General features: G+C 47.6%; 1 protein-coding gene across 5 annotated transcripts; it reads left to right on the forward strand.

Moving 5' to 3' along the window:
* Positions 1-177: 177 nt before the first annotated feature.
* Positions 178-22327, forward strand: RNPC3 (RNA binding region (RNP1, RRM) containing 3). Of its 5 annotated transcripts, none has more exons than XM_036015001.1 (15): positions 178-778; positions 2625-2672; positions 5645-5763; positions 6658-6741; positions 7135-7246; positions 8269-8337; positions 9430-9569; positions 11663-11788; positions 12852-13006; positions 15481-15642; positions 16692-16786; positions 16880-16938; positions 18874-19006; positions 19704-19775; positions 20604-22327. In XM_036015001.1, exons 1-14 carry the CDS (start codon positions 584-586, stop codon positions 19761-19763), a joined length of 1557 nt encoding a protein of 518 aa, XP_035870894.1. In that variant the 5' UTR covers positions 178-583; the 3' UTR covers positions 19764-19775; positions 20604-22327. The 5 variants fall into 5 exon arrangements, with proteins under 5 accessions (XP_035870894.1, XP_028358705.1, XP_028358704.1 ...); XM_028502904.2 differs by having other exon boundaries at positions 517-778; positions 12855-13006; positions 22128-22318; XM_028502903.2 differs by having other exon boundaries at positions 525-778; positions 22128-22327.
* The last annotated feature ends 1005 nt before the right edge of the window (positions 22328-23332 follow it).

A 23332-nucleotide genomic window follows, 5' to 3' on the forward strand; every position in this document is an offset into this window, starting at 1 on the left:
CAGCGCTTTGTTCCTTAAACTGGGTTCCCTGGCCCACGTGCACCCTCCTGAGTTGAAAGAACCTGCTACCTTCAGCTTCACCATCCCCACAGCAAGCCACACCCCAGAACCCTGCACTGCACCCCGCTCTCCCCCCAGGGGGCAGAAGAAATCCGGCGAGGGCAGCAGAGGGCGCCTGCGCCCAGACCGCACCCGCTCGCACATGCGCAGCAGAGACGCCATCTGTCCTTAGGACTTCACCTTGTCTCACGGTCGAGCTCTCTGTTCCTTCTTTGACAGCACTTAAAATCCTCACACCTCTCTCGTGCAAACTTCTCCCTCTAATACCTTCAGCTTCTGCCTGGAATTTGGACCGTGTTACTTCCCAATCCCTGCAGCAACTCTCCCTTCAGTCTTAGGAACCAGCCTCCCAAGAAGTGTCGCTCGTCCTCGCTGCAAGTATCGCGAGAAGGCGTGCGGGTCTCGCGGTATTTCCGTGTCACCAGAATCCTTAGCGCGAGGCGGAAACACATTCCTGGATCCCAGTCTGCGCTTCCCCGCGGCTTCTGGGCTCGGCGTCCCCGTCGCTGCGTCTCCCAGGCTGATGGCGGCCCCCGAGCAGCCGCTGCTGCCGATGTCCCGGGGATGCCAGGGCTCGGCTTCGCTCTCTCCGCCGCGGGGCGACCGAACCCTTCTCGTGAGGCACCTGCCAGCCGAGCTGACCGCGGAGGAGAAAGAGGACTTGCTCAAGTATTTCGGGGCGCAGTCCGTGCGCGTCCTGTCCGATAAGGGGCGACTGGTAAGGGCGCTGGGCTGCCGAGCCCGGGAGGAGCGCTCGCGCGGTGCGGGCGTCCCTCCTTCCCACCCGCGGCGCTGCGTGCGGAGCGAAGTTGGAGCTGGCTGGCGCCCGGGTTACTGACAGCTCGGCGACGGGGCGCAGGAGAGAGGCGGGGCGCGAGAGCGGAGCGTGCGTTAGTTACGGCCCCTTCTCCGACCGGCTTGGGGATCTCGAAACTACTCCGATTTGGGGTGGAGCGGGGCAGGGTCCTCTTAGACTCCGTATTCTCAGAAATATGGAACAAAGGACTTGTAAAAGGTCTTTCTTCATTTACAAGCCCGTGTTAACACCGTCCATTCGAGTAGAGCAGGAACTACGATAGTAACTTTACTTAGTAAACTAGCCACAGTGTTTCTATTTCATTTCTTTTATACCTGAAGATTGCCTCTATACCTTTAGATGGATCTGTCTGCATTGCAAGAGTGAAGGCGCTGTTAAGTTTCTGCAAGATGGGTTTTCGTGGGGCAACACACTAATGGTTCTAAAGTCCCCCCAGCGATTCTAAAGGGCAGTCGGGATAGGGACTTACTGAAAAACTACCGATTTTGGTCCAAGTGCCGAGTCCTCAGTGTCGTTGATAGGTTCTGCAACTGTAAGCCAAACGACGGATAAGGAGTGCGGTTTTACATAGGCTGATTGATATAAGGAAAGTCCTTATAAGGAAAGGACTTTGAACAAAATGACATTATCCGAGGACCTGCTACATAACCAGCAAGTACAGATATTCTGTGTGATTCAGTGTAAGTCCGCCTAATTAGGTCACTTTGGGTCAAATTAGGCAAAAGTACAATTGTGATATAATCACTCAAGCAATTTTATTTTTTGAATTTTCATTGTATTTTTTCCAATACCATTTAGCCCCCTTATACTTCTTCCGCCCTGTCGTCACCACACTGCTGTCCATGTCCATGAGTCCTTTTTCCTGGGTCCCTTCACCCCCTACTCTCCCCACTCCTGTTAGCTGTCATCCTCCTGCTCTCTGTGAGCCTGTCTCTGTTGTCAGGCAACTTCAAGTGCTTTAGTAAGTATTGACAAGAACTTTTCCTTGGCATAATAATCCATTTACTTTTAACTTAAGTTCTTTTTCTGATGGTTTTAAAAATATGTACAACTTATATTTTAAAACAGATCTCCCCCATTGAACCCTTGTTACAAAGAAAAGGTCCAAAGGAAATATGCCCTCAAGGAATGTTTTTTTGTTGTTGAACATTTTAAACTCAGCATTTGGCTCTGTAGAGGAAAGTTTAAGATCTTTGGAAGTGTTACAAAATGGGAGACATTCTATATTTTTGGATGGTTAAGGGTGGTCTGTTGTGTATAGTAGCAGAGTTTTTTTTTTTTTAATCTTTATTTGTATTGATTTTGGAGAGAGAGGGAGAGAGAGACACTGATTTGTTGTTCCGCTTATATATGCATTCACTGGCTGTTCCCTGTGTGTGCCCTGACCGGGGATCGAACCCACAACCTTGACCTCTCAGGATGATGCTCTAACCAAGCAGGCTACCCAGCTGGGCCATAGTGGCAGTTTTTAAACTTTCGGTGAAAGAATGTGTAAAATGTGCTGTGTGTGCACGTACCCTTTATATAAAAAAGGCTACATAGCTTTTGTCCCAAAGAAGTCCAATCAAAAACAGATTCAAAACCCCTGTAATGAAGTTAGTAATAACCAGTTAAAATCATCCATATTTCTCATCCTTTTCCAAGATTTCATGAATGTGTCAAATACTGTTAAGTGGTAAAATATCAGATTTCCTTATGAAGAACTGAAATTACATTGGAAATAATTTGTGCCTTAATTCTTTTTCAGAAACATACAGCTTATGCTACTTTTCCTAATGAGAAAGCAGCTGTAAAGGTATGACTTTTTCTTTACTATTAAAGTTATCACCAACTTTTTATTTAATCATGGTTCAAAAAGAAAACATAATGTTAAACTATAGTTTTTTAAAATGAAAGGGTTTGTATTTCAAGATGTCGCCCCACAGGCTACATTTGGTTTGTCATTTGGCAGATCTTAACCCAAACCTTGAAGCGCTTGGGCATAAGAATAGTAGATTAACTGGAAATAAAATTGAATTGAGAACTGAATTGTAATCTCATGTATTTAAAAATAAATTCTAAAGGATACAAAGATCAGTAGCTTTGTAATTGTTGCAAGGCAAGATGTGTTAAGTATCAAAGGGAGTGTGGCATGTGTGTGTTATATTAAATCCTGGGGAGTCGTTGGCGATGGGAGTGATGGTCCATGTGGGCTTTTAACAATTAGTTGGATTTCAAGAAGGAAGCAAAGGGAGCCGACCTTCCAGGTTGGAGACACCGGGTGGGGAAAGCTGTAAGGGAAGCGGTAGCCGTGGGCTGAAATGCAAACAGGGCTTGCTGTGGAGGTTCGGTCTGAATTTGGGAAGGAGGGATCGAATTTTGTTTCCAGCCATTCCAAAGGCACTTGATACTTTCCAGCTGCCAATCGTGTGGCCAGGCCTGTGAGAGAGGTCTGGTGGCGCTCCTGCGGCGGGCTGGAGGTGGGACAGGGTAGGAGGCAGACTGAGCAGGTGGGAAGCCGAGACGAGAGAAGTAATGGCCCACGCAAGAGGAAGGGTCTGCGTGAGCTAGGGAGAGGCAGAGGAAGAAGCAGGGGTGAACTTGGCAGAGGCTGGGCTCGTAGGTCTCGTGACCCCTGCAGTTGCTGCAGAGGCTGAAGGAGAGGGAAGGCTGTAAGACGCTGGAACGAAGTTGCTGGGTTGTCGCGTCTGCTGACAGGAGGGGCGGGGTTCAGAGGGTGTTTGTAAAAGTGGAGAAGGCATCAAAGAGGAGTCAGCAGGCCACATCCATGGAGATGTTTTTAAAACAGTTAAAATACGGCTCCAGAGCTGAGGCAGGGTCAGCAATGGAGTGTCTTCAGCCAGATGAAGGCACGTGGTTGCCCGGAGACTAGCCAGCAAAGGCGGTGGGCTAACCCACTTTGTCCCATCTGCCTGTTAGTTGATGTGCAGAAAAAACTGTAGCAGAACTTGTACCAAATTGTTAGTACATATCTTTATCTAAGGGTGGGGTTATGGAAGACTTTATACATTTTTTAACATATAGGAATATTTCTCAGAAACATAAGAGCATAAAAATTGTAAGTGAAATATGGAGCTAAAAACCACATTGTGTTAGGCTCAGGATTCACTGGGAGGAGAGGACAGGGAGCCAGGCGGCGTCTTTGGGGACTGTTCCCAGCAAAGAAAAGAGATGAGAAGGTGGGGGCAGCGGTGGGTCTTTAAGGTAGAGTGCCTTTGACTGATTGACTTAAAAAAAGGGAGAGAAATGTTTAAGCATAGGGTAAATAGCTGAGAGACAGGGAAAGGAGTCAACATTAAAAATGGAAACCTTACCTCCTTGAAAAGAGGAGTGTGTGTGATGTTCGTTCTGAGAGGAGGAGAGACGAACATTTAGCTTCCGTGCCTGGGTTTCAGGTGATGGACAGTCAGCTGACCATGAAGAAGTTGATTTAGGGGCTTGGAAATCACTGAAACGTTTCAAAACTGTTCCTGTATAATGGAGGAGTCAAATAAAGACACTTCAAGAGGATAGAACAAAATTGTCGTCCCAGTGAAGGCCTATGGTTCCATTTGTCCAAAGCATATTGAGTGCCAGCCGTGTGCTGGATGCTGCGCTAGGTCCTGGGGTGCCTCGGCGAATGGCAGTTTTATGCCTGCATTGGGGATCACGTTCTCAAAGGGACGGTGGACCATACATTGTGTAACATGTTAGAAAATGATAAACTCCGCGAAAAGAAGAGGAGAGCAGTGGGACCGTGGGAGGAGGGGGGTTTTCGATGGAGGGCTTAGAGCAAGGGTGTCAAACTCACGTTCACCGGGGGCCACACCGGCCTCGCGGTTCCCTTCAAAGGGCTGAATGTAATTTCAGCTCCTTAACTGTTAAGGAGTTACATTTATACAATCATTTCGGCCCTTTGAAGGCAACTGCGAGGCTGGTGTGGCCCCCGGTGAAAGTGAGTTTGACACCCTGGTCTAGACGACTCTTCAGGGGTAACCGTGGTAAATAGGGTCGCCCGCTGAAGGAGGGAACAGGATGGGGGAAGCCGGAGCGTGCATACACTGATGTGAGCAATCCCACAGAGGACGGAGGATTAGCCGTGGAGGTGAGGATAGCCCCAAACAGTTCCAGAGAGTAGAGGAGAGACTCCTGAGTGGGTGGGAGGGGGCAGGACTTAGCATCCAAGTCAAGCCATTGGAGAAAGACAAAGCACGTGGATAGTTAGTATTGTGGTAACAGCTGGAAGGGAGAATGTGTGGATGCAGATGCTGGTAGATGGGGGTTAGCGTGAGAATCAGAAGTTCTCATCGCTCGCTCGCGTTTTCTCCAAGCCGGAAGCAAGGTCCTAGACCAAAAGAGCAGGGCAGGAGCATGGGGAGGCTGAGGAATGCAGAGAGACAGGCAGAAAAAATGGGCTAAGAGTCTTCCTATAACTTGTCATTGTGCAGCCTCATTCTGGTCCACCCCCAGCTTTGTGGTTGCAGTCATGGTCGTGAGTTTAAAGTGAGACTCGTAAACCGAGCAGATTCATCGTGCTTGTTTCCCTAACCACCTTCAGCTGCCAGGGAATAGGCAGAGTTGGATCGAACCCGATTTTAGTTTTGCTAAGTGGCAGGAAGCAGTTCTTGGTGAGCAGTGCAGGCCTGGCAGCCTGAGGTTAGGAGTGGGTTAGAGATAGCCCAGGAAGCCATGACAGCACTGACAACGAACGTGGGTAATGCAGGTGGTGTCTGACGGATACTCTTTGGTGCAGTTGCCAACTTTTCCACTCTCCTATTCCAACCGAAGGCACTGACAAGACTCCACCAGCTGAAACTTCTGGGCCATACTTTAGTTGTGGAGTTTGCAAAAGAGCAAGATCAAGCTCATTCCCCATGTCCCTCTTCAGGCACTGAGAAGAAGAAGAGGTAAGTAGATGTTAGGCTTTCCTAACATTTCAGAGTGTTTTTTGATCAGTTGTGTTGCGATGGGATTGTTTTCAGACTAGCAAGTACATACTTTGAACAATAAATGACAGCTCTCTCTCTAATTGAATCTAGTACATAGAAACGGTGTATTTATTTTTGTTACTGTTGTGCATTAGGAGTTGATTTAATACTATTAGGAATGAATGCGAAGTGGGGAGAGAATGGGGTTAAAAGCACTGAACTTGAAGTGGGGGGAAGCTCGCCAGGATAAAGCCTTTGCTGTATGGCAGAGAGCGGGTGTCCCGACTAGGCCTGGCCTTTGAAATCAAAGCTTAGAATCGGGTTCCCAGCTGTAACTCCCGATAGTTACGGAACCTTGACAAATTTGCTTTATACCCACGGTGGTTCTGGTTCGCAAAGACTAGTAGTCCCTGGACCAGCTGCATCCTCCAGGGTCTTGAGTGGGATACAGATTCTTGGGCCTCAACCCAGTCCTGCAGAATCAGAAATTGGGGGTCGACGGTAGGGGGTGTGTAGGGCCCCAGAAGCCCTTTGGGTGATTCCGGTGCACGTAAAGCCTTTCAAGCACCGTTGTGGAGGCCCTCAGGGGTCCTTAGGGCCCGAGATCTCTGATACCGCCTGCGGAGGGTGGCAGGAAGAGTACGGGAAACGCCGTGTGCCCTGTGCGGAGTCTGCAGGGGGGCGGGGGGCGTTCAGTTAGGTCGGTTCTCTTGTCCTTCCTTATCATTGGCGTGAGCCTGGGAAGGGCTCGACGTTTCATTTGTCGTGGCGCTGTTTTCCTAAGGCCGAGTGTGGAAAGAACGTGTTTTCTCTGTGCCCAGTTTTTCACCTGTTTCCAAAGGTGAGACGAACTCAGACTTTGGTGTGTTCCAGGTCCGACGACCCTGAGGAGGAGGAGAAAGAGAAGAAGGAAGTTGGTTGTCTAACCGTGGAAAACGGAGTCGCGCCGAGCCACGGGTGAGCCTTTGCTGTCTTTATTCTGTTCTTTCAGTTTGTTGCCCTGGTGCGTTTCTGTGTGCGCATCGCAGATAATATAAGTTTAAAGGGGCAGTTTGTCGTGTGTGTTATTCATTTGTTGACTAAACATTCTGAGCAATGAGAATTTGTCACTGAATTTGCTTCCATTAGAATATTCAGAGCTGTAAGATAAGGCCTGATAAGAAGGGCCTTGGTTTCCTCTAATGGCGTCAGAAGGCAGGGTTCTCTTTGAATGTCCTCGTTTGGATCTTGTGTGCACAAAGTGAGTCTAGAGCACCGAATCGTTTGAGCGATTTGACACGTTGTCAGATGACCTAAAACCAGCTGTCGGTGTGACACTCGGTAAAACATGGTCATTTTAATATTTTTTAGGCTGACCTTCCCCCTAAATTCATGCCTCAAGTACATGTACCCGCCGCCGTCGAGCACAATCCTCGCAAACATAGTGAACGCCCTGGCCAGCGTGCCCAGGTTCTACGTCCAGGTGAGTGGGATGCAACCAGCTTCCCCGGGCACATGCTTGTACACCTCGCTGTGCTGGTTTCCACGCTGATTCTCCTACTGTTTCACGTGGTATTAATCAGACTAATTCCGACCGGCGGTGATCCTGCGGTATTGTAAAGGTGTCTCGGTCAGTTCCGGCCCCTGTAACCAGGTGCCGTAGACTAGGTGGCCCACAGAGAACGGACAGTCGTTTCTCGCAGGGCCGGAGTCTGGGCGTTCCAGGCGGGGGGGCCAGCATGGCTGGGGGCGGGGCCTCTTCCGGCTGCAGCTGCGGTTTCGCTTTGTGTCCTCACATGGCCAGAAGGGGGTGAGAGGGCCCTCAGGGGCCCCTCTCGTAGTGGCACTAATCCCCCTCCTGGGCTCTGCCACAGGACCTACTTACTTCCCAGAGGCCCCTGTCTCCTGACCAGCACACTGGGGGTCAGGATTTACTGTATGAATTTGGGGGAGGGTCGCAAACGTTCTGTCTCCTTTCCTTACTCCAGCATAAGCAGGCCATCATGTTCAGTGTTGATACTAGTAACCGTAAGGCAGTTCAGGAAGCATAATTTCGGGTGATTCTCTGTATTTCCGCACACACCTTTACGCAGGGATTCCTTCTGACAGGAAGAGACCCGGTGGGCCGCCTGGCCAGGGCCGGAAGTGTCCATTGTGATAGGATGCTCTTTGAAGTGCAGCACATGCATATAGATAATGTTTATCTTCTTCTACTTCTCTCTATTCACTCATTCCACGGTAACGGAGGGGAAAATGACATTTCAGAAGACTTTACAGTTTACTAAGGAGGGTGGTGCCTGGAGAGGTGAGGAACGCCTGGGGAAGGCTGGTCTCCCGAGCGGCCCCGGGGCCCTGTCCCGGCCGGGCCCGGGGAAGTGAGGGAGCGGGGGCGGCCGGCCGCCGCGCCACCGTGATCGGCAGTGCAACGGGGCATTTCTAAGTGCACAGTTGTGTGAGCTGGATCATCATTTTTCTGAGAGATTGTAAATGTTTCATCCCTTTAAGGTGCTCCATCTTATGAATAAAATGAATTTGCCCACACCTTTCGGACCCATCACCGCGAGACCTCCCATGGTAAGAACGCTCCTAGAATTCTCAGGACTCAAAAGGTCTCCGCCAGAGGCGGGATGATTGAGGCTGAACCCCACAAATGCTGTTCCAGTGACTGGTCATGTGCCCTGAAAGGGGGGCGCACGTGTGAAGTTAACGTGGTGGCGTAATAGTGGACTGGAGACCCGGGAGGGAGGGAGGGAGGTTGGGAGCCAGGGGCACCAGGTCCGCAGGGGGGTGTGGCCCTCCCACCCAGACGGGGCGCCGCCCTGTGAGACGGTCACGTGGGAGAGACGTGGCGCTCCAACTTCCCGCTGCTCCGCTCTCGCTGCCTGTATGTGCAGCTTCAGTTGCAGAAGGGGGTTGCTGGTGGTTATTTATTAGACTTTCCTGGGCGGACTCACCAGTGACTAGGTGATCGGCTTCGCCTGCCCCTGAGTAATTCCAGTTGCTGCTTGCCATAGTGCTTTTGGGTGGCGCCCCCGAGGAAGGGTCTGAGAGCTGCCGTGTACGTAGAAAGTGCGCCTTTCTGTGGAGCGCGTGGGCCGGCGGCTTCTCGGAGCGTGCACCTTAGCTCCCCAGCCATCCCCTGCAGCCCCCTGCACCACAACACCCGCACACTGTGCGGGGGGGTGGGGGGGGCAGGAGGGAAGACGTGACGGGCTGCGGGAACGGGCGAACTCGGGTCTCAGTCACTGGCACAGAGAGGTAGTTCCTGCTCATGGCAGGCCCACTCCCAGAGCGGGCAGCATGGCGTCCTGCTCTGCTGAGCCACTAGGGGGCGCCCTCAGCCGGCCCACTGCGAGGTTCCCGGGTTGGAGGGGTCACCGGCACGCAGCCTGCAGATCCAGAAGGGGGAGAATTCCGTGGGAAGGTCCGTAGGCCAGCGCCCCTGCTGGCACCCAGGTCCGAGGTGCGCTCTAACTGCCAGGGACGTTGGGGGAGTTCCTCCGGCCAGGGCCCCGGGAAGAAGCCGTGTTACCTCAGCCAGCGGCCGCCACTGCGGGGGCGGGTGTGCTACCGAGTGTCCCGGGTGCGGAGACGAGCATCCTGCGTCCCAACGCAGTGGCTCCCCCGCTCCGCCAGCGTCACGGCGTGTCTGTTGTCCTTGTCCAGTACGAAGACTACCTGGCGCTGCACGCCCCGCTGCCGCCGGCCTCCCCGCGGCCGGAGGAGCCCCCGCTGCCGGACGAGGACGAGGAGCTGTCCAGCGTGGAGTCGGAGTACGAGAGCAGCGACGAGGAAGACCGGCAGAGGTGCGCAGCTCCCGGTGTCGGCGAGGGTCCCCGGGCACAGGCTGACTGTCAGGGACAGCTTCTCTCGCTCACCCTAACTGTGCCCGAGTTCTTTGTAACTCACGTTAGCGTTTGTGCTTCCCAGCGCCTCGAGCGCGCAGTGCTGACAGATTCAGATCGGAGACTAGATGTCAAGGTATCTATCTAGATGTCAAGACCTAAGGAAACATTTTTGGGTTATGAGTGATTTTTCCGATTTATGACTATGGTAGTATAAAGTACAATCGATCCATTATCTGTGGATTCACCCACTTACTGAAATTTGTTTGTGACTCCACAAACAATGGTTGTGGTGCTTTCATGGTCTGTGAAGGGCACGGGCAGGCACAGGACGGTGGCGGTTGTGAGTTGTCGGACACACACCTTCCAAGATGAGGTAAGACAGGTAACCCTCTGCCTTCCCGCCTCAGCTCCCGTTCTGTAAACAGGGGTCCTCTCCGTTGCCTGTCCAGTACCACGTGCTCCCCTCCTTGTGCTGTTGCTTTGGTGGTGTTGCCGTTTAAGATGGTCCCCAGGCGTCGTGTTGAGGTGCTGCTGCCTCATGTTTCCAAGATCAAGGCCACTGCGACGGGCCCCGGTGGAGTGAAGGGGTGTGTTAGATACGTGTGGTCAGGCGGGAGGTGCCGGTGCCCGAGAGGTCGGTGGCAGCGCATTGACAGTCGCGTTGACAGTCTGCGTTAGGTGAGGTAGGTGTGTTTGCACAGAACACACGTTGCACAGGGTGCGTCTGGGTCAGGGCCCCTGGAATGTCAGGAGCAGATGCAGGAACCTGACCCTGAACTTCCCTGACCCCGAACAGTATGGTGTGCTGCATTGGGTTATTATCCTTTGTAAAGTTTACTTTCATTATAAAAATAATGGCAGTAAATACAAACGCTGCATGTGGACTGGCCCAAACCTTTTTGTTAGTTTTGTGCCATTATGTTTACGGAGTCCTGAGAAGGACCAAGTCTTGGCACGAACCAATCTCTTGCTTCACGTTTCCCTGTTATCTTCTGGAAATGTGGAAAAAAGACGGTATTTATTTATTCAGCAAATGCGTGTTGCTCACCACGTGTAAGCCTGGCGCTGTCGTTGAGACTTCGTGTAGTTCGGATGAGCAGTGTATGAATGTAGGCGTGTGTGTTGTACGCCCGGATTTCCTCATAGAGGCTTTGGTTAACCGTGGTGGCTATGGTTTCAAGTGTTCAGCGTGTGCTTACATTTTCCCTTGCGTAGGACAAAAGGTATCAGTCTTGTTTAAACCACGCTGTGCCTCTTCCCTGCATTTTATTGTGTGTATGCTTGCTTTGCTCTTAAATCGCACCATGTGACTCCGGAGAGGCAGCAGGGGTTTTGGAGCTCCCGCTCTGTGGATGTGGAAGCGAGTGTCTGGCCCTGAACAGGACACAAGGTGCCTGGAGGAGGGCTATCTAAGTAGTGCTCGTAGGGGAGATAAACTGTGTACAATGTATCAGTTGTCACTCCGTGGTTGTTACTTATAACCTGCTTCAGAGTATCCTGTTTGAAAACTTGGTTCTCAAGTAAGTTACTTGGTTCTAGAATGATTTGCAACAGTTATCTACAAATACTTCTAAATAAAAACACTTCACTCCCGGTTCCTTTTAATGCTTAGAATATGAATCACAATATTTTTAGTGTGTTTGTAAGGCCTTGGATGGCCATCCAGGAAAGAGCAGTGAAGTTGCTCAGGTTGTATGAGTGTATCCTGCTCACCTGTTTGCATCCTGTTGGGCCATTTTGGAGGGCAGCTAATCAGTTTTATAATAAAACTTATCCTTATCAAAACTTATCCTTATCCTTATCAAAAGATAAATTAAGTTCCCACTTCTTTCAAACTAAGACAAAGGTTCAACAAGGAGATTTAGAACCCATTCTTTTGTCAGATGTGGTATATCTTAATTGATTGCTTAGGAATTACACTTATAGTGTGCGAATTATTTTGTAATTTTTAAGCCCAGATGCAAGTTTAAGGTGAATGGAAACAGTGGTGAGTAGTTAGTTATGCGTCCACATAAGGAAATACGTGTTTTTGCTTCCCCTCCCCAATGCAGAATGGCCAAACTAACGGAATTAGCAAATCTTCAGCCCAAAAGACCAAAGCCAATGAAGCAGCGCCAGGTGAGGAAGAAGCGGAAAATCAAGGACATGCTGAGTGCGCCGGCACCTGTCCCACACAGGTAATCCGCTTCGGGTTCTGAGGTGGGGTGGTGCGTGCACTTGTCCGCTCGCTCAGTTCACGTGGTCTGAGCAGGTATGGCGGAGACCTGGCTTGCCTGTTCGCCGTGGAGTCTGACGGACTTCCACACCTCAATCACACAGAATTGCTATTCACTGCCATTTTAATGTCATTTAACTTTTCTGCCATGTAAATCTCCCTTGAATTTGTAAGTAATTTCATGAATTGAGAATGGAGCTTCTTAAAATTATCTTTTTCTATTTTTAAAGGAATGAATTTTTAATCCTTGTTTGTTTTTATTTCATCTTAAGTATTTTTCCTACCTCTGTTTGTCTTGGCACCAGTCTCATGCATTTAATCTCTATAGGAGCCCTGAGCAGTTAAAAATAAACTAATGTGAACCAAATTAAATGTTCTGATAGCTACAATAAAAGAATAAGAAGAAACCGATGAAATTAATTTTAATGATACATTTTACCCATTATATGTTTTGCGCATTACATATATTTTACCCATTATATAAAGTATTATTCAGCATGTAATTAATATAAAATGTTATTGATGTTTTACATTTTTTTGTACAATGTTAACGAAGTCCGGAGTATATTTTATCTTTAGAGCATATTTTAACTTGGACAGCAACATTTTAAGCATTCATGAGCTACTCCGTTGGACAGCTTTATCGTATAGTAAATGAATGCACTGCATGAAAAGGTTCCTATTAAATGTAGAATGAGCTTGTATTGTGTGCCGCCCAGTAACCTTCAGTCCAGAACCGACAGTCCGCAGGTACCGTCTCTGTCACTCCCTGAGTGACGTGATGCAGTTTCTTAACCTCTCCCAGTCTCCTTGTCCATCTCACCTGGGACTGAACAGCACCGGCAGCAGCACGTGTGCTCGGGTGCGTCGGGGCACCAGACGGAAGGTTTGCTTTGTGCAGTGCCCGCAGTGTGAGTGCCTTCCAGGGCTGGCTTCCCGACGCACCGCACAGAGGAAGGGACGTCTCCCTCGGGGTCCTCCTCGCGGTTACAAAGTAACGCCGTGTGTCGGTTGTCCCCCCGCAGCAGCGGGCACCCGGCGCTGACCCCGTCGGACGTGTTCGACCAGCCCCCGCCGGTGGGGAGCAAGAAGATCGAGTTCCATATAAACACCGACGTGCCAGCCGCATTGAGGAAAGACTCAGAAAAGGAGCAGCAACGTCCTGAAGAACAGAACCGTGGTACGCAAGTTCCAGGCCTTTAATGTGCTGTGTAGACCTTCTTCTCACTCGGCGTTTGCGTTAGAATTAGATTTTGTGTGTGATGTTTCTGGCTTGGTATTTGTGAACCGTTTAAAATATGCAGTCAGGTCTTCCTCAGTATCAGGGACTACTACCATTTTGAGCCTTTTTCTTATGAAATGAAAACGGGTGCTCAGTTAACAATGAGGATGTCACGTGCGTTTTGCTACTGATGAGCTCCAGGGCAAAATGTAGTCCAGCTTGTGCTGATGTTTACACTGAAATTGTTATAGAAGAAGTTCTCGAGTTGACTTCTGTACTGCTTGTTAAGTGCGACGTCACTGGTTTTGTTGCTGTTTTCCGTTAGAAAGCGGCGCTGTGACCGTCTTGTGAGTTGTAGGTTTTATGTAACTTTCTAAAAGTCTGAACATGGGAGATTGTTCACCAAGATACTGTTTTAAGTTTAAAGATAATTTATTGAAATCACAGATACTTTTCCTGCTTATTTTAGGCACTAATTTGATAATATAAGGGCATTCCTTTGTTCTTTAAATCTTTCATTTGAATTTTGGAAATAATACAAGTTTATAGAAAATAATAACCGAAACAAGGGCATGTAAAGTAAAACTTTTTAAGTTAGCACTTCACACCCCACTGTGCCCTATTCCGCTACTCAGAAAAAACCGCTGTTAACAGTTGGGTGCGGGCGCTCCTTCGGGACCTTATTCTGTCTGCACAGCATTGGTCAGCCACGCAGGGGCCGCCTGTGGGAAGCGCAGAGCGCGGCGGGCCCTGTGCGAGGCCCCGGAGGGCTCGTCAGACGTGGTCACTGTGCTTTCGGGGTTTCAAGTGCCGCGGGAGTAGCTCGTTAGTCGGGTCGGAGCGTTAGGGCCCGTGTGTTACTTGTTCACGGCCCCTCAGTGGTGTGGCTGCGTCACTCTTCAGCTGCTTGTGCTCTGTCCCCGAAGTTGAGGGGGTTTCCCTTTTTTGCTCTCATGTGACACGCAGGGACGCATGTCTCTGCTAGGGTGTCTGCAGCGCTGGCGTGAGCTAGGCCGGGGTCCCGGTGGGCGGGAGCGGAACGCCACCGCTGGTTTGAAGTCCCGGCTCCCGCGGCCGGTGTGGCTCCCGCGGCCGGTGCGCGTGCGTTGCCGGTTCGCCCAGCTCCCTTCCTGTTGGTCTCAGCGTCTGCATTCCTCCGTCCGCGCTGTGCTCTTCCTTCTCCTGTCATTTCTGTGCCTGTAAGCTTCATTTAGCCAAGGGCGTAGCCCTGCAGGGACAGGGGGACAGGCTTCCCGTCCGCGTCGGTGTGAGCGGGGCCCTTGAAGCGGGACGGGAGCCGGGTCGCGTGCCCCCCTGTCTGCGGCCCCCCGGGGCCTGTGTTCACGTGCACGCTCTTCCGCGCAGCGCAGCGTGTCCTCTGCTCCGCTTCACAGCTTTTCAGAGAGTCGGTCTGTTCGTGGGTGGTGCACCCAGGGCCTTTCTAGTGCACGGTGACCGGCCTCCTCTCCTCCCCCTGCCAGGCGGGACTGGCTTCTCCTGAAGCTGGTCTCCGTGCTTCGGTAGTCAAACCCACTAAATGTTGTTGTCTAAGATAAAAAGTTCACAATGTTTTTAGTTTTCCTAACCGAATGAGTAATTTCTTAAGTATGCAAATAATTCTTTTTCTTGACTTCCTGGATGATGAAGATTAGGATTGACTTTTTTTCTCTTTTTGGGAGTGGAGGTTTAATGGATTTTTTTTAGTATCTTCAAATAGGAGTGTCTTATTTTATGGTGTTTACCCAGCAGCCGTGTTTGAGAAGGTTGACAGTTGTTTCACAGTATTCTGGTGTGGTACTATGAAATCTTTATACACATTGTATAAATAATCCTGAATGACCACATCCCATTAGCAGAATGTCTTTTATAACTATGTAATTCTCTGATGAAGTGCAGGTTTTCACACAGGTGGTGAATAGTTCTTAGCGGGCAGGTTAAACAAGATGTTGATTACCGTCCTGCCCCCAACACACATCCTACCTCTTCGTCACCAACCACATGTGTCACTGGATGCAGTTCCGGTGCCTCACGCTACATACAAACGAAACCCGGGTGGGCAGAGGCAGGGTTGCAGGGCACTGCGGCCTCCTGACGTAATCACGCTGCTGTAACAATCACAACCCGCGTGTCTCCTAGCACAGGAAGAGCTGTGAACCTACCGTTGCCCTCCCCACATGTGGCGCATGTGGAACACGAGTTCATTTCCTCCCCACGGCCCAGGCCCCCAGAGTGCACCCCGAAGCAACCACGGGCTGTTGGCTGCCGTCTGTGCCGGTCTCCCGTCACAGTGGCAGAGCCGAAGGAAGGGTCCCGGTGGGGACCACACTGCCCGCGGGCCCTGGAATGGTCACTCTTCCAGCTCGCGCAGTGCAAGTCCGCAGACTGCTGGGAAGGGAGGGGTTTTAATGGCTGCTGTCAATGTCAACTCATAGATTCGCCTGCTGCCGAGGTGGACGCGTCCAGTGTGGGGTTTGGGAAAATCTTCCCCCAGCCGAACGTGAACGTCGCAGAGGAGAGTAAGGAAGACTCGGATGAGATGCCATCGGAGTGCATTTCTAGGAGGGAGCTGGAGAAGGGCCGAATCTCCAGAGACGGTAACTTCCTGAAGCAAGCAGACGCTTACTCCGTTTCCCGTGTCTCCCTCCTTCGGAAGCAAAACTGCACATCTCTCCCCGCTCCTTGCCTGTGGGCACAGACTTCAGGCATCCCTCAGCTGGTGTTTCTAGTGGCCGCGTGTCCGATTTTAGTGCCCAGAGGTCATGGGGAGCACAGTCTCTGTCAGTATGTTTCCGATTCATATTTGGAAACACTGTTGTTTTTTCCTGAGTCTTTTCTGCAACATTGTAAACAAGTGCCCGGGCAGGCGATCTGGGGATCGGAGTCCCAGTTGCTAGTCCAGCCCAGTGCTGTCCTGAGACTCAGGCACAGCCCCTGTTTGTCTAAAACCAACCATTGTGACTGTTTGGTGATTGGAAGTCCCTGTTAAGGATTTTATATCTTAACACGATAGTTTCTTATTTCCAAAGGACTTTTTCCTGTTTTTTATACATTTTAGGAAGATATTTAGGAGTTTTAGGTTGACATGGAACACCTTATAATTTTTCCTGTAACAATGGGAAATAGGTTTCTACCGGGCATTTTTGCATAGAACGTCTCATTGTCGGGAACAGGTTATTGACACTAAGTAGGAGAAGAAGTATAGGGGTTTGGGAGCTGTGTTTGTCTGAAATACTCCAGTATTGTGTGTGAGGACTTCATTCTCCCTTAATTTTAATATGCCGGTGCCTACTGATTTGGGAAATTGACTTTCAGCAAAGCAATTATACCAACAATTGTTAACACTAATTTGGTTCAGTCTTTTTAGTAAAGTAACTCATCTTAAAAGGAGCTTTAAGTAGATAGTTTATTGGATAAATTTCAGTTATTTCAGATGCCCGAAAATTTTACACTTTATTTCTTCTTATCAGTTCAGATTTTTAACAGGTATTTTTATCCCATTAGTAACATTACTTTTAATTTTGTATGGTTTTAACATTTTCATAATGCTTATTATGTCTTAACAGTTGTATTTGAATGTTATAGATTTTTTTTAAAAATTGACAAAAATATCTTAATTTTATATCCTTTTTTTGTTTTTAATAAGAAATGGAAACGCTTTCGGTTTTCAGAAGTTATGAACCTGGTGAACCAAACTGTAGAATTTATGTAAAGAATTTAGCTAAACATGTTCAAGAAAAGGTAGGTTGAAATTTATAAATAAATTTTATTATTTTATTTTATTTTTTTTTGCTGGACTTCCTTATTTGTTTCTTTTTCTTGTTGAAATTCTAGGACCTTAAGTTTATTTTTGGAAGATATGTTGACTTTTCATCAGAAACACAACGAATAATGTAAGTGGCAGTGATATTACCAGCTTTTTTTCTTAATCGGTTGTGAACCAACCCCCTTGTTTATCCCAGCTGTTTCCCTGTGGTTGCAAACAGGAGTCAGCAGCCTCCTTGAAAATGGGCAGACAGTAGAAAGTTAATGTTTCAGTTTCCTGGCAGGCCCTACGGTACCTGTCGCTACAACTCACTTCCGCCTTTGTAGCACAAAAGCAGCGTAAACAATCCATACGCAGATACTCATTCACGGTTGATTCTGAGTGAGGCCGCACGCCACAGCCTAAGCATAAACCCCCGCTACCGCAGAGGCCCCACGTGCCAGCCTGCGTGGAAATGACCCGAAGAGCTGGGCAGACAGTTTTCTGGGCCCGTCACCAGAGCCCAGTTTTGTGGGTTGAGGCAGTGCCCACGAACGTGCATCCCTAAGAAGCTCAGGGGCCCTGCAGAAGCTGCCGGTGGGAGATCGCACTGGGAACCCCACTGTTCTGATGACTCATCATCAGTGAGAGCCGCAGCCAGGCAACCTGGTTAGCGTCTCCCCCTGGCGGTGAGCTGCATGAGCACTGCGTTCAACAGGGCTCCCAGGGTTATGAGAGAGAGAGAGAAGGCTCTGACTGGTAATGATGTAGAAGCTAATGTTTGGAGTTAGAATGTTATTCTTTGAAATTCCGTAGTAACTCCTAACTATGCAAGACCCTTCGCCACGTAATTAGAAGGAGGGAGAAAGGGCAGGAGAGACTTTTCAGCGAGGGCAAGAGGGAGGAGTGGCTCACAACTGGTTGGTTTTGTTTGAAACTCCCTGTGCAAGCAGCTCTGCTACAGTCTTGTCCGGCCCGCGTCTTTTCGGGCAGGGACGCGCAGGCCTTACAGTTCTCCATTACACGCATAGGGGAGACACCGCTTCCTACCAGGATGCCAAGTTCGATTCTGCTGGCCGCGCAAAACCCTGGCCTTCCTCTTGTTGCGCCTTTGAATGTGATTATAACAAAAATAGATACTTTAATGCACCTAAATATATACAAATGTGTATACACATTTCTTTTCCTCTACTTCTGGTGTTGCCTATAATTAGGTTTTGATGGGGAAAAATTCTATATTGAGAAGGCAAAACAACAGAATGATAAATGAATAATTGTTTCACACAGGACTAGTTAAGTGAATTTTTGAAATTTTTACTGCATTTTTTATGCTTTATAAAATGCTTTAGCCTAGTCCTGTAGACTCTCCAAATGGCAAGCAATGCTTTAGTTACAAGTTACAGCCTGATTCTTCTAAGGAGGTTTGAATACAGCTTTGTCTCAGACATGCTGAAAACCGACCCCCTGTGGCACAGCGGGGCATTGCAGCCGGAGTGCGAAGGTCTGGGCTGAGTCTGCGTCTCTGACTCCAGCTGCACGTGGGACCGGGACGAAACCTGGTCCCTGGGGCCCCACTCCTGAGACCTGGGCTCTGACTCCGTGACGAGTGACACCCTCCCACTCGTGGCAGGTGGCGCCCTCCGCACTGGAGGCCCTCGGCTCTCCTCTGGTTCCCATCAGCCCTCCCCTTCCTGGCGCGTAGTCATTTTTGTCCCTTGAGTGGGTGGTATTGAACTGACTGCATGAAACTTTTTAGAAGAGAGATGCAAAATAAAACCTTAAGAAATTTGCTTTTACAGTTGCTAGTAATAAAATTCTTAAATCGCAAATACATGTAAAACTGCTAAAAAGATAGGTATAAGTGCCTCCTCAAACTTGTATTACGTACTTGTAGAATCGGTTTTAGAGCTGAACGCAAAATACAGTCTTGGAAAGCTTGAATGGTTCATGGGTTCGATTGTGTAGCTGTTTTTCTCTCTGAAATACCAAAATTGTGCATTGTTCAACACATTTCCATTCACACCACCAGAATTGTTTGACCTTCTTTGAACCAAACCCCCTCTCCCCCCGCGACTCCCCCCAGGTTTGACATACGCCTGATGAAGGAAGGCCGCATGAAGGGGCAGGCGTTCGTCGGGCTGCCCAACGAGAAGGCCGCAGCTAAGGCCTTGAAGGAAGCGAATGGATACGTCCTTTTTGGAAAACCGATGGTGGTTGTATCCTGCACGTCAGTCTGTTTGAAAGGCTGTAGTTTCTAGGAGGAGGGTGTAACTGAAACGGATTTTTAGTATCCATAGGAACACTCCACAGCTGGCATTCTAACTCGAGACAGTGACAGACGTGCTTAGCTGAGTCAGAGGAGTGTTACTTCGATTTTCCTTGAAAAATAAAGGGACCTCAGCAGTGTGAGGTTGTTAGATGTGGCCAAGTCTAAACGTTTCACTTACATAGCTCAGAACAAGGTCTTCATGCCAGTCCTGAGGCTACAAAATCCAGAAATATGTTCCGAATCATTAAAGAAAGATGTGGTTCATTGTAGGTTTATTTTTAGTTTAGCATATTGTAATTCATATTTGTATTTGAGAATTTGAGTAACCACAATTTACGATTTATTAAGCACCCCACTGTTAGCAGTTAATGCAGTTTGCAGACTAGAAACCAGCAGGATAGAGGGAGGAGCAAAGGTCCGGGTGTAAAATGTATTCGCTGGAGAGAAAAGGTAAATTTTTTGCTTCCTTCCCAAATCAGGGGCAGTAAGTAGATAAAGAAATATTTGACAAATGTCTGAGAGTAGAAAAATAAAAAAGGTAAATTCAAAAACTGTACTCCTACCCTAAATTAGAGAGTTCTTGATAATTCTTTAGAAAAGATTACTTTCATGTTGTGAAGAAATCCTTAATGCTTAAATATTAGCAATTTGCTCGATCCGCTAGACCAAAACAAGATTCTAAAGAAGGAAAAAGAAGGTGTTAAGGATTGGTACAGGTAAGTATGGATATAAACTAATAAAAGGGGAAGACTTGTTTGAGCTGAAAGTTAAGAAGAATAAAAGCCTAATGGAGGAATAAGTCAAGTGTCTCCTAAGATTTTTCAAGGGTCGGTCAGATCCCTCTGTCTGTCTCTGTCTGTCTGTCCATGCAGTTAATTCCCATTAAACTTCAAAGCTGTAACCACAGAAGAAAGCCCGTCTGTATGTGACAGTCACCTTTGGAGAGTGGCTTTTGCACAGGGAGTGAGTCAGCCCGCCAGGTCCCCCCACCCACCCGGAGGTTCTGGTCCGGCAGGCCCAGGGCGAGGGCCTGCGGGCGCCACCCTCCACGTTTTCCTATAGCGGTTCCACCGCGCCAGGACAGCTGGGTCACCCTCGGCGGGGCCTGGGAATCTGCATTACTCATTACTCACTGAACACTTAAAAGAAATATATACGTGTTTTCTGTGGACTGGAATCTTTTGTCTTCTAAGCATTCCCAACTTTAAAGTTGTGTTACATTGACTGATTTAGGAAAGGCAAATGAAAATACATACTTTTTGTTTTCTATTTAAAATCTTTCTGCCTTGGTATACTGGAAGAACATGAAGTAAATGGGTCAAAATTACTGGTGTTAAGCTGAGAAAATTATATAATTTGGAGAATATCTTGCTTAATCTTTATAAATTCCTTTTGTGAGAGATACCTTGACTGTTTGTTTTAAAGAATCGATACTAGTTTAGTCAGAAGTCCTACAGATTCCTTAGTGAAACAGTTACAAATAAAGTTTTCAGTGTGTACTTTAAAAAGCATTTATTTGTGACTCCACTGTGGAAGAGGAGAAGAAATCAAACTGCCGTCTGCTGTTCTTCCTTAGAGCGGCCCTGCGCACACGCTGCCGTAGCCCCGTCACACACAGTGTAACCAAGTGTATCCTTTCGCGTATCCTTTTGGGGGCAGCGCTTTCCGGTTTTTGTTTCTCCTAAATGTTTTGTCCCTTCCACCCACCCACTGGTCCAGATGAAGCAGCAGTTTTTTCACAGTTTCAAAGAAATATTGCTGAATATCAGTGCTGATGGAACAAATTTTGTATGGGTTTTTTAGATTTGCTGCTAAATTTTCTATTCTGTCCTTTAGCTTACCCGTTTTTTGCAGGGAAAGTTAGTGAATCAGGTCAGTTCGTTTACTTGTAGAATGTGTGCATTTACTTTGATACAGAATTTAGTCTTTTTCTTCATTTATGTATTTTCTAGGCCTAATTCAGTATCCCATGTATTCTGTTGCATGACATGTCTGGTTTAGAAATTCTATAGAACGTGTTGTAAAATTTGGCTGGGGAAAGGAGTTGGGTTTTTTTTTTCCTTTAAAAATGACAAATACTTGGAGTAGAACAACTGGATTCCTGTGTAAATTCCACATAAGAGTGGCAGACTTCACACAGGCGGTGTGATGATGGAAGTCTCCGTTGAGATGAATAGCAGTAGAAGTATTTTTCCTCCTTTTTCTAAACCAAACCAAACCAGAGGGAGAAGCAAAGAGTAGCGGAGGTGGAAGGCAGCCGTGGCCCAGGGTAGCACACGAAGTGAAAGGAGATGGTCCCGGTGGGTATGATAGGAGAACACCGGTTTCCAGGCTGGTCCACAGCGGAACCACCCAGAGCTGGCTCTCAGGCTCGGCTGCCCATCCAAATGACCTGGGAAGCTTTTTAAAAATACTGGTTAGAATGTAAAACAGAAAGATACGCTTAAAAAAATATACTGAAGCCTGGGTCCCTCCCCCAGAGTTTTGACTTACTGATCTGGCATGCGACAGATACTGGCTGAGAACCACGGACAAAGGGTTTTTAGACATAAAGATTCCTGAACTCTGTCCTAGGACAAATAAGTCAGAATCTCTGGGAATGGGCCGAAGATTCTAAGTTGACAAGGTTGCCTCCGTGTAGTTGTAAGGACTGACCAGTTTGGATACTAATTTGTGAGATGAAAATGGTTTGGTGCCTAATTCATCCTAGCCATCCAACCTTTTGTAACTGGGAAGATAAGGTTGGTGTCTCTACATTTACAAATCCTGCTTTCATCAGTGCTGTGAAAACAATTCAAACAATCTGTTAATAGCTATTCTTTCCCTAAGAGTATAAAAAAGTATAAATATTGAAATTTCTATTATTTTTTTTGATGGGGAAGTTAAAAATGCATTTTTTAATGTTGTAAATCAGTTTCTGTGTTGAGCTATTTTTTAGACAATTAAAGTTAATGCTGACATGATTCACTAATTTTCTAGATATAAATATTTTAGCTTTTGGTTATTTTGAAACTAATTAACTTTTTTACAGTCACGATTATTTTTAATGAACTTTTATGCTGTTTTAGGTTCCCTTTGAATTCTGTGTCTTTCCTGTGATTCCACCTTTGAGAAGAAATTGACCAGCTGGGCCATGGAACTGTGCGTAACCACTTTTAAAGTGTATTTAAAAATTAAGCCTATATTCACTTCAATTAGTTTATTGGAGATGTATTATGTACATTTTAATCAGCCCCATATATAATAAATTATTTTCTTTCCAATAAAATGATGTGCTTAATTTTTAATGTGTTTTATACTGCTAGGAGAGTATAATTTGATAATTACATAAATTTATTATAGTAATTTTACATTAAATTTAAATTTTACTTTCACATTACAAATAATGCCCTTTTTAAATTTTTATCTCTATACCAATGTACTTACTTGAAACATTTTTATCTTATTTCTGTTCATTCTTTTAGAAGTTTGGTTCTGTTTTTGTTTTGTTCTGTTCTGGGTTTTATTTGTTTGTTTGTTTTTAGTAGTGGGGGATTTTTCCCAGTTAAGGAAATTTGTATCGTTGCCCTAATTTCGCCTTTGATTTTTGTGCCCTTGCAATCTATCGGAATACCACTCAGAAGGTGCGGATGTCCCCATATAAAATTTTCTCTTCCCAAAGTGAAATTAGTTCCATTGTATGTAAGCACGGGACCTTTTCATGCAGGCAGAGCTCACAGATGCCGCCAGCTGGGCCCAGAGCACCACGGTAAAGCTAGTCACACACATTCCGTTGAGTTCCCAGTGCGTCTCAAAGTTACGTCTGTACCGCACGGTAGTCCATTGGTGTGTGATAGCGTGACAGCCGACAGAAGCAATGTGCATACCTTAACTTAAAAACGCTCTATTGCTAAAAGATGCTACCATCATTTGAGCCTCCAGCAAGTCAGTTCGCTTGTGGGCAGCGGGCCTTGCCTCTGTCCCGATGGCCGCTGACCTTGCAGGGTGCTGGCTGCTGCGGCTGCTGGCAACTCCTTAAAACAGGACGGCAGTGAGGTCAGCTGCACCGGCGGACTCTTCCTTTCAGGTCGGTTTCCTTGTAGCATGTGATGCTGTTTGACAGCATTTTCAGCCACAGTAGAAGGTTTTTACAACTCGGAGACATTCCTTTCAAACTGATGCTGCTTTTTAAACTCAGCATATGTTATATTTTAAGTCTTTGGTTGTCTTCTCAACAGTCCTCACCAGGAGTAGACCCCATCTCAGGGAACCACTGTCCTTGCTCATCCATAAG

The sequence above is a fragment of the Phyllostomus discolor genome, chromosome 14, assembly GCF_004126475.2.
Source record: "Phyllostomus discolor isolate MPI-MPIP mPhyDis1 chromosome 14, mPhyDis1.pri.v3, whole genome shotgun sequence".
In the NCBI taxonomy this organism is placed as follows: Eukaryota; Metazoa; Chordata; class Mammalia; order Chiroptera; family Phyllostomidae; genus Phyllostomus; species Phyllostomus discolor.

What these genes read in the sequence shown, in the direction of transcription:
- RNPC3 (XM_036015001.1), top strand. Translation starts at nt 584, where the DNA reads ATGGCGGCCCCCGAGCAGCCGCTGCTGCCGATGTCCCGGGGATGCCAG. An exon ending in GGCACTGAGAAGAAGAAGAG is followed by an intron (nt 5,764 to 6,657) that starts GTAAGTAGATGT and finishes GGTGTGTTCCAG; the next exon opens with GTCCGACGACCCTGAGGAGG. An exon ending in TGCCCAGGTTCTACGTCCAG is followed by an intron (nt 7,247 to 8,268) that starts GTGAGTGGGATG and finishes CATCCCTTTAAG; the next exon opens with GTGCTCCATCTTATGAATAA.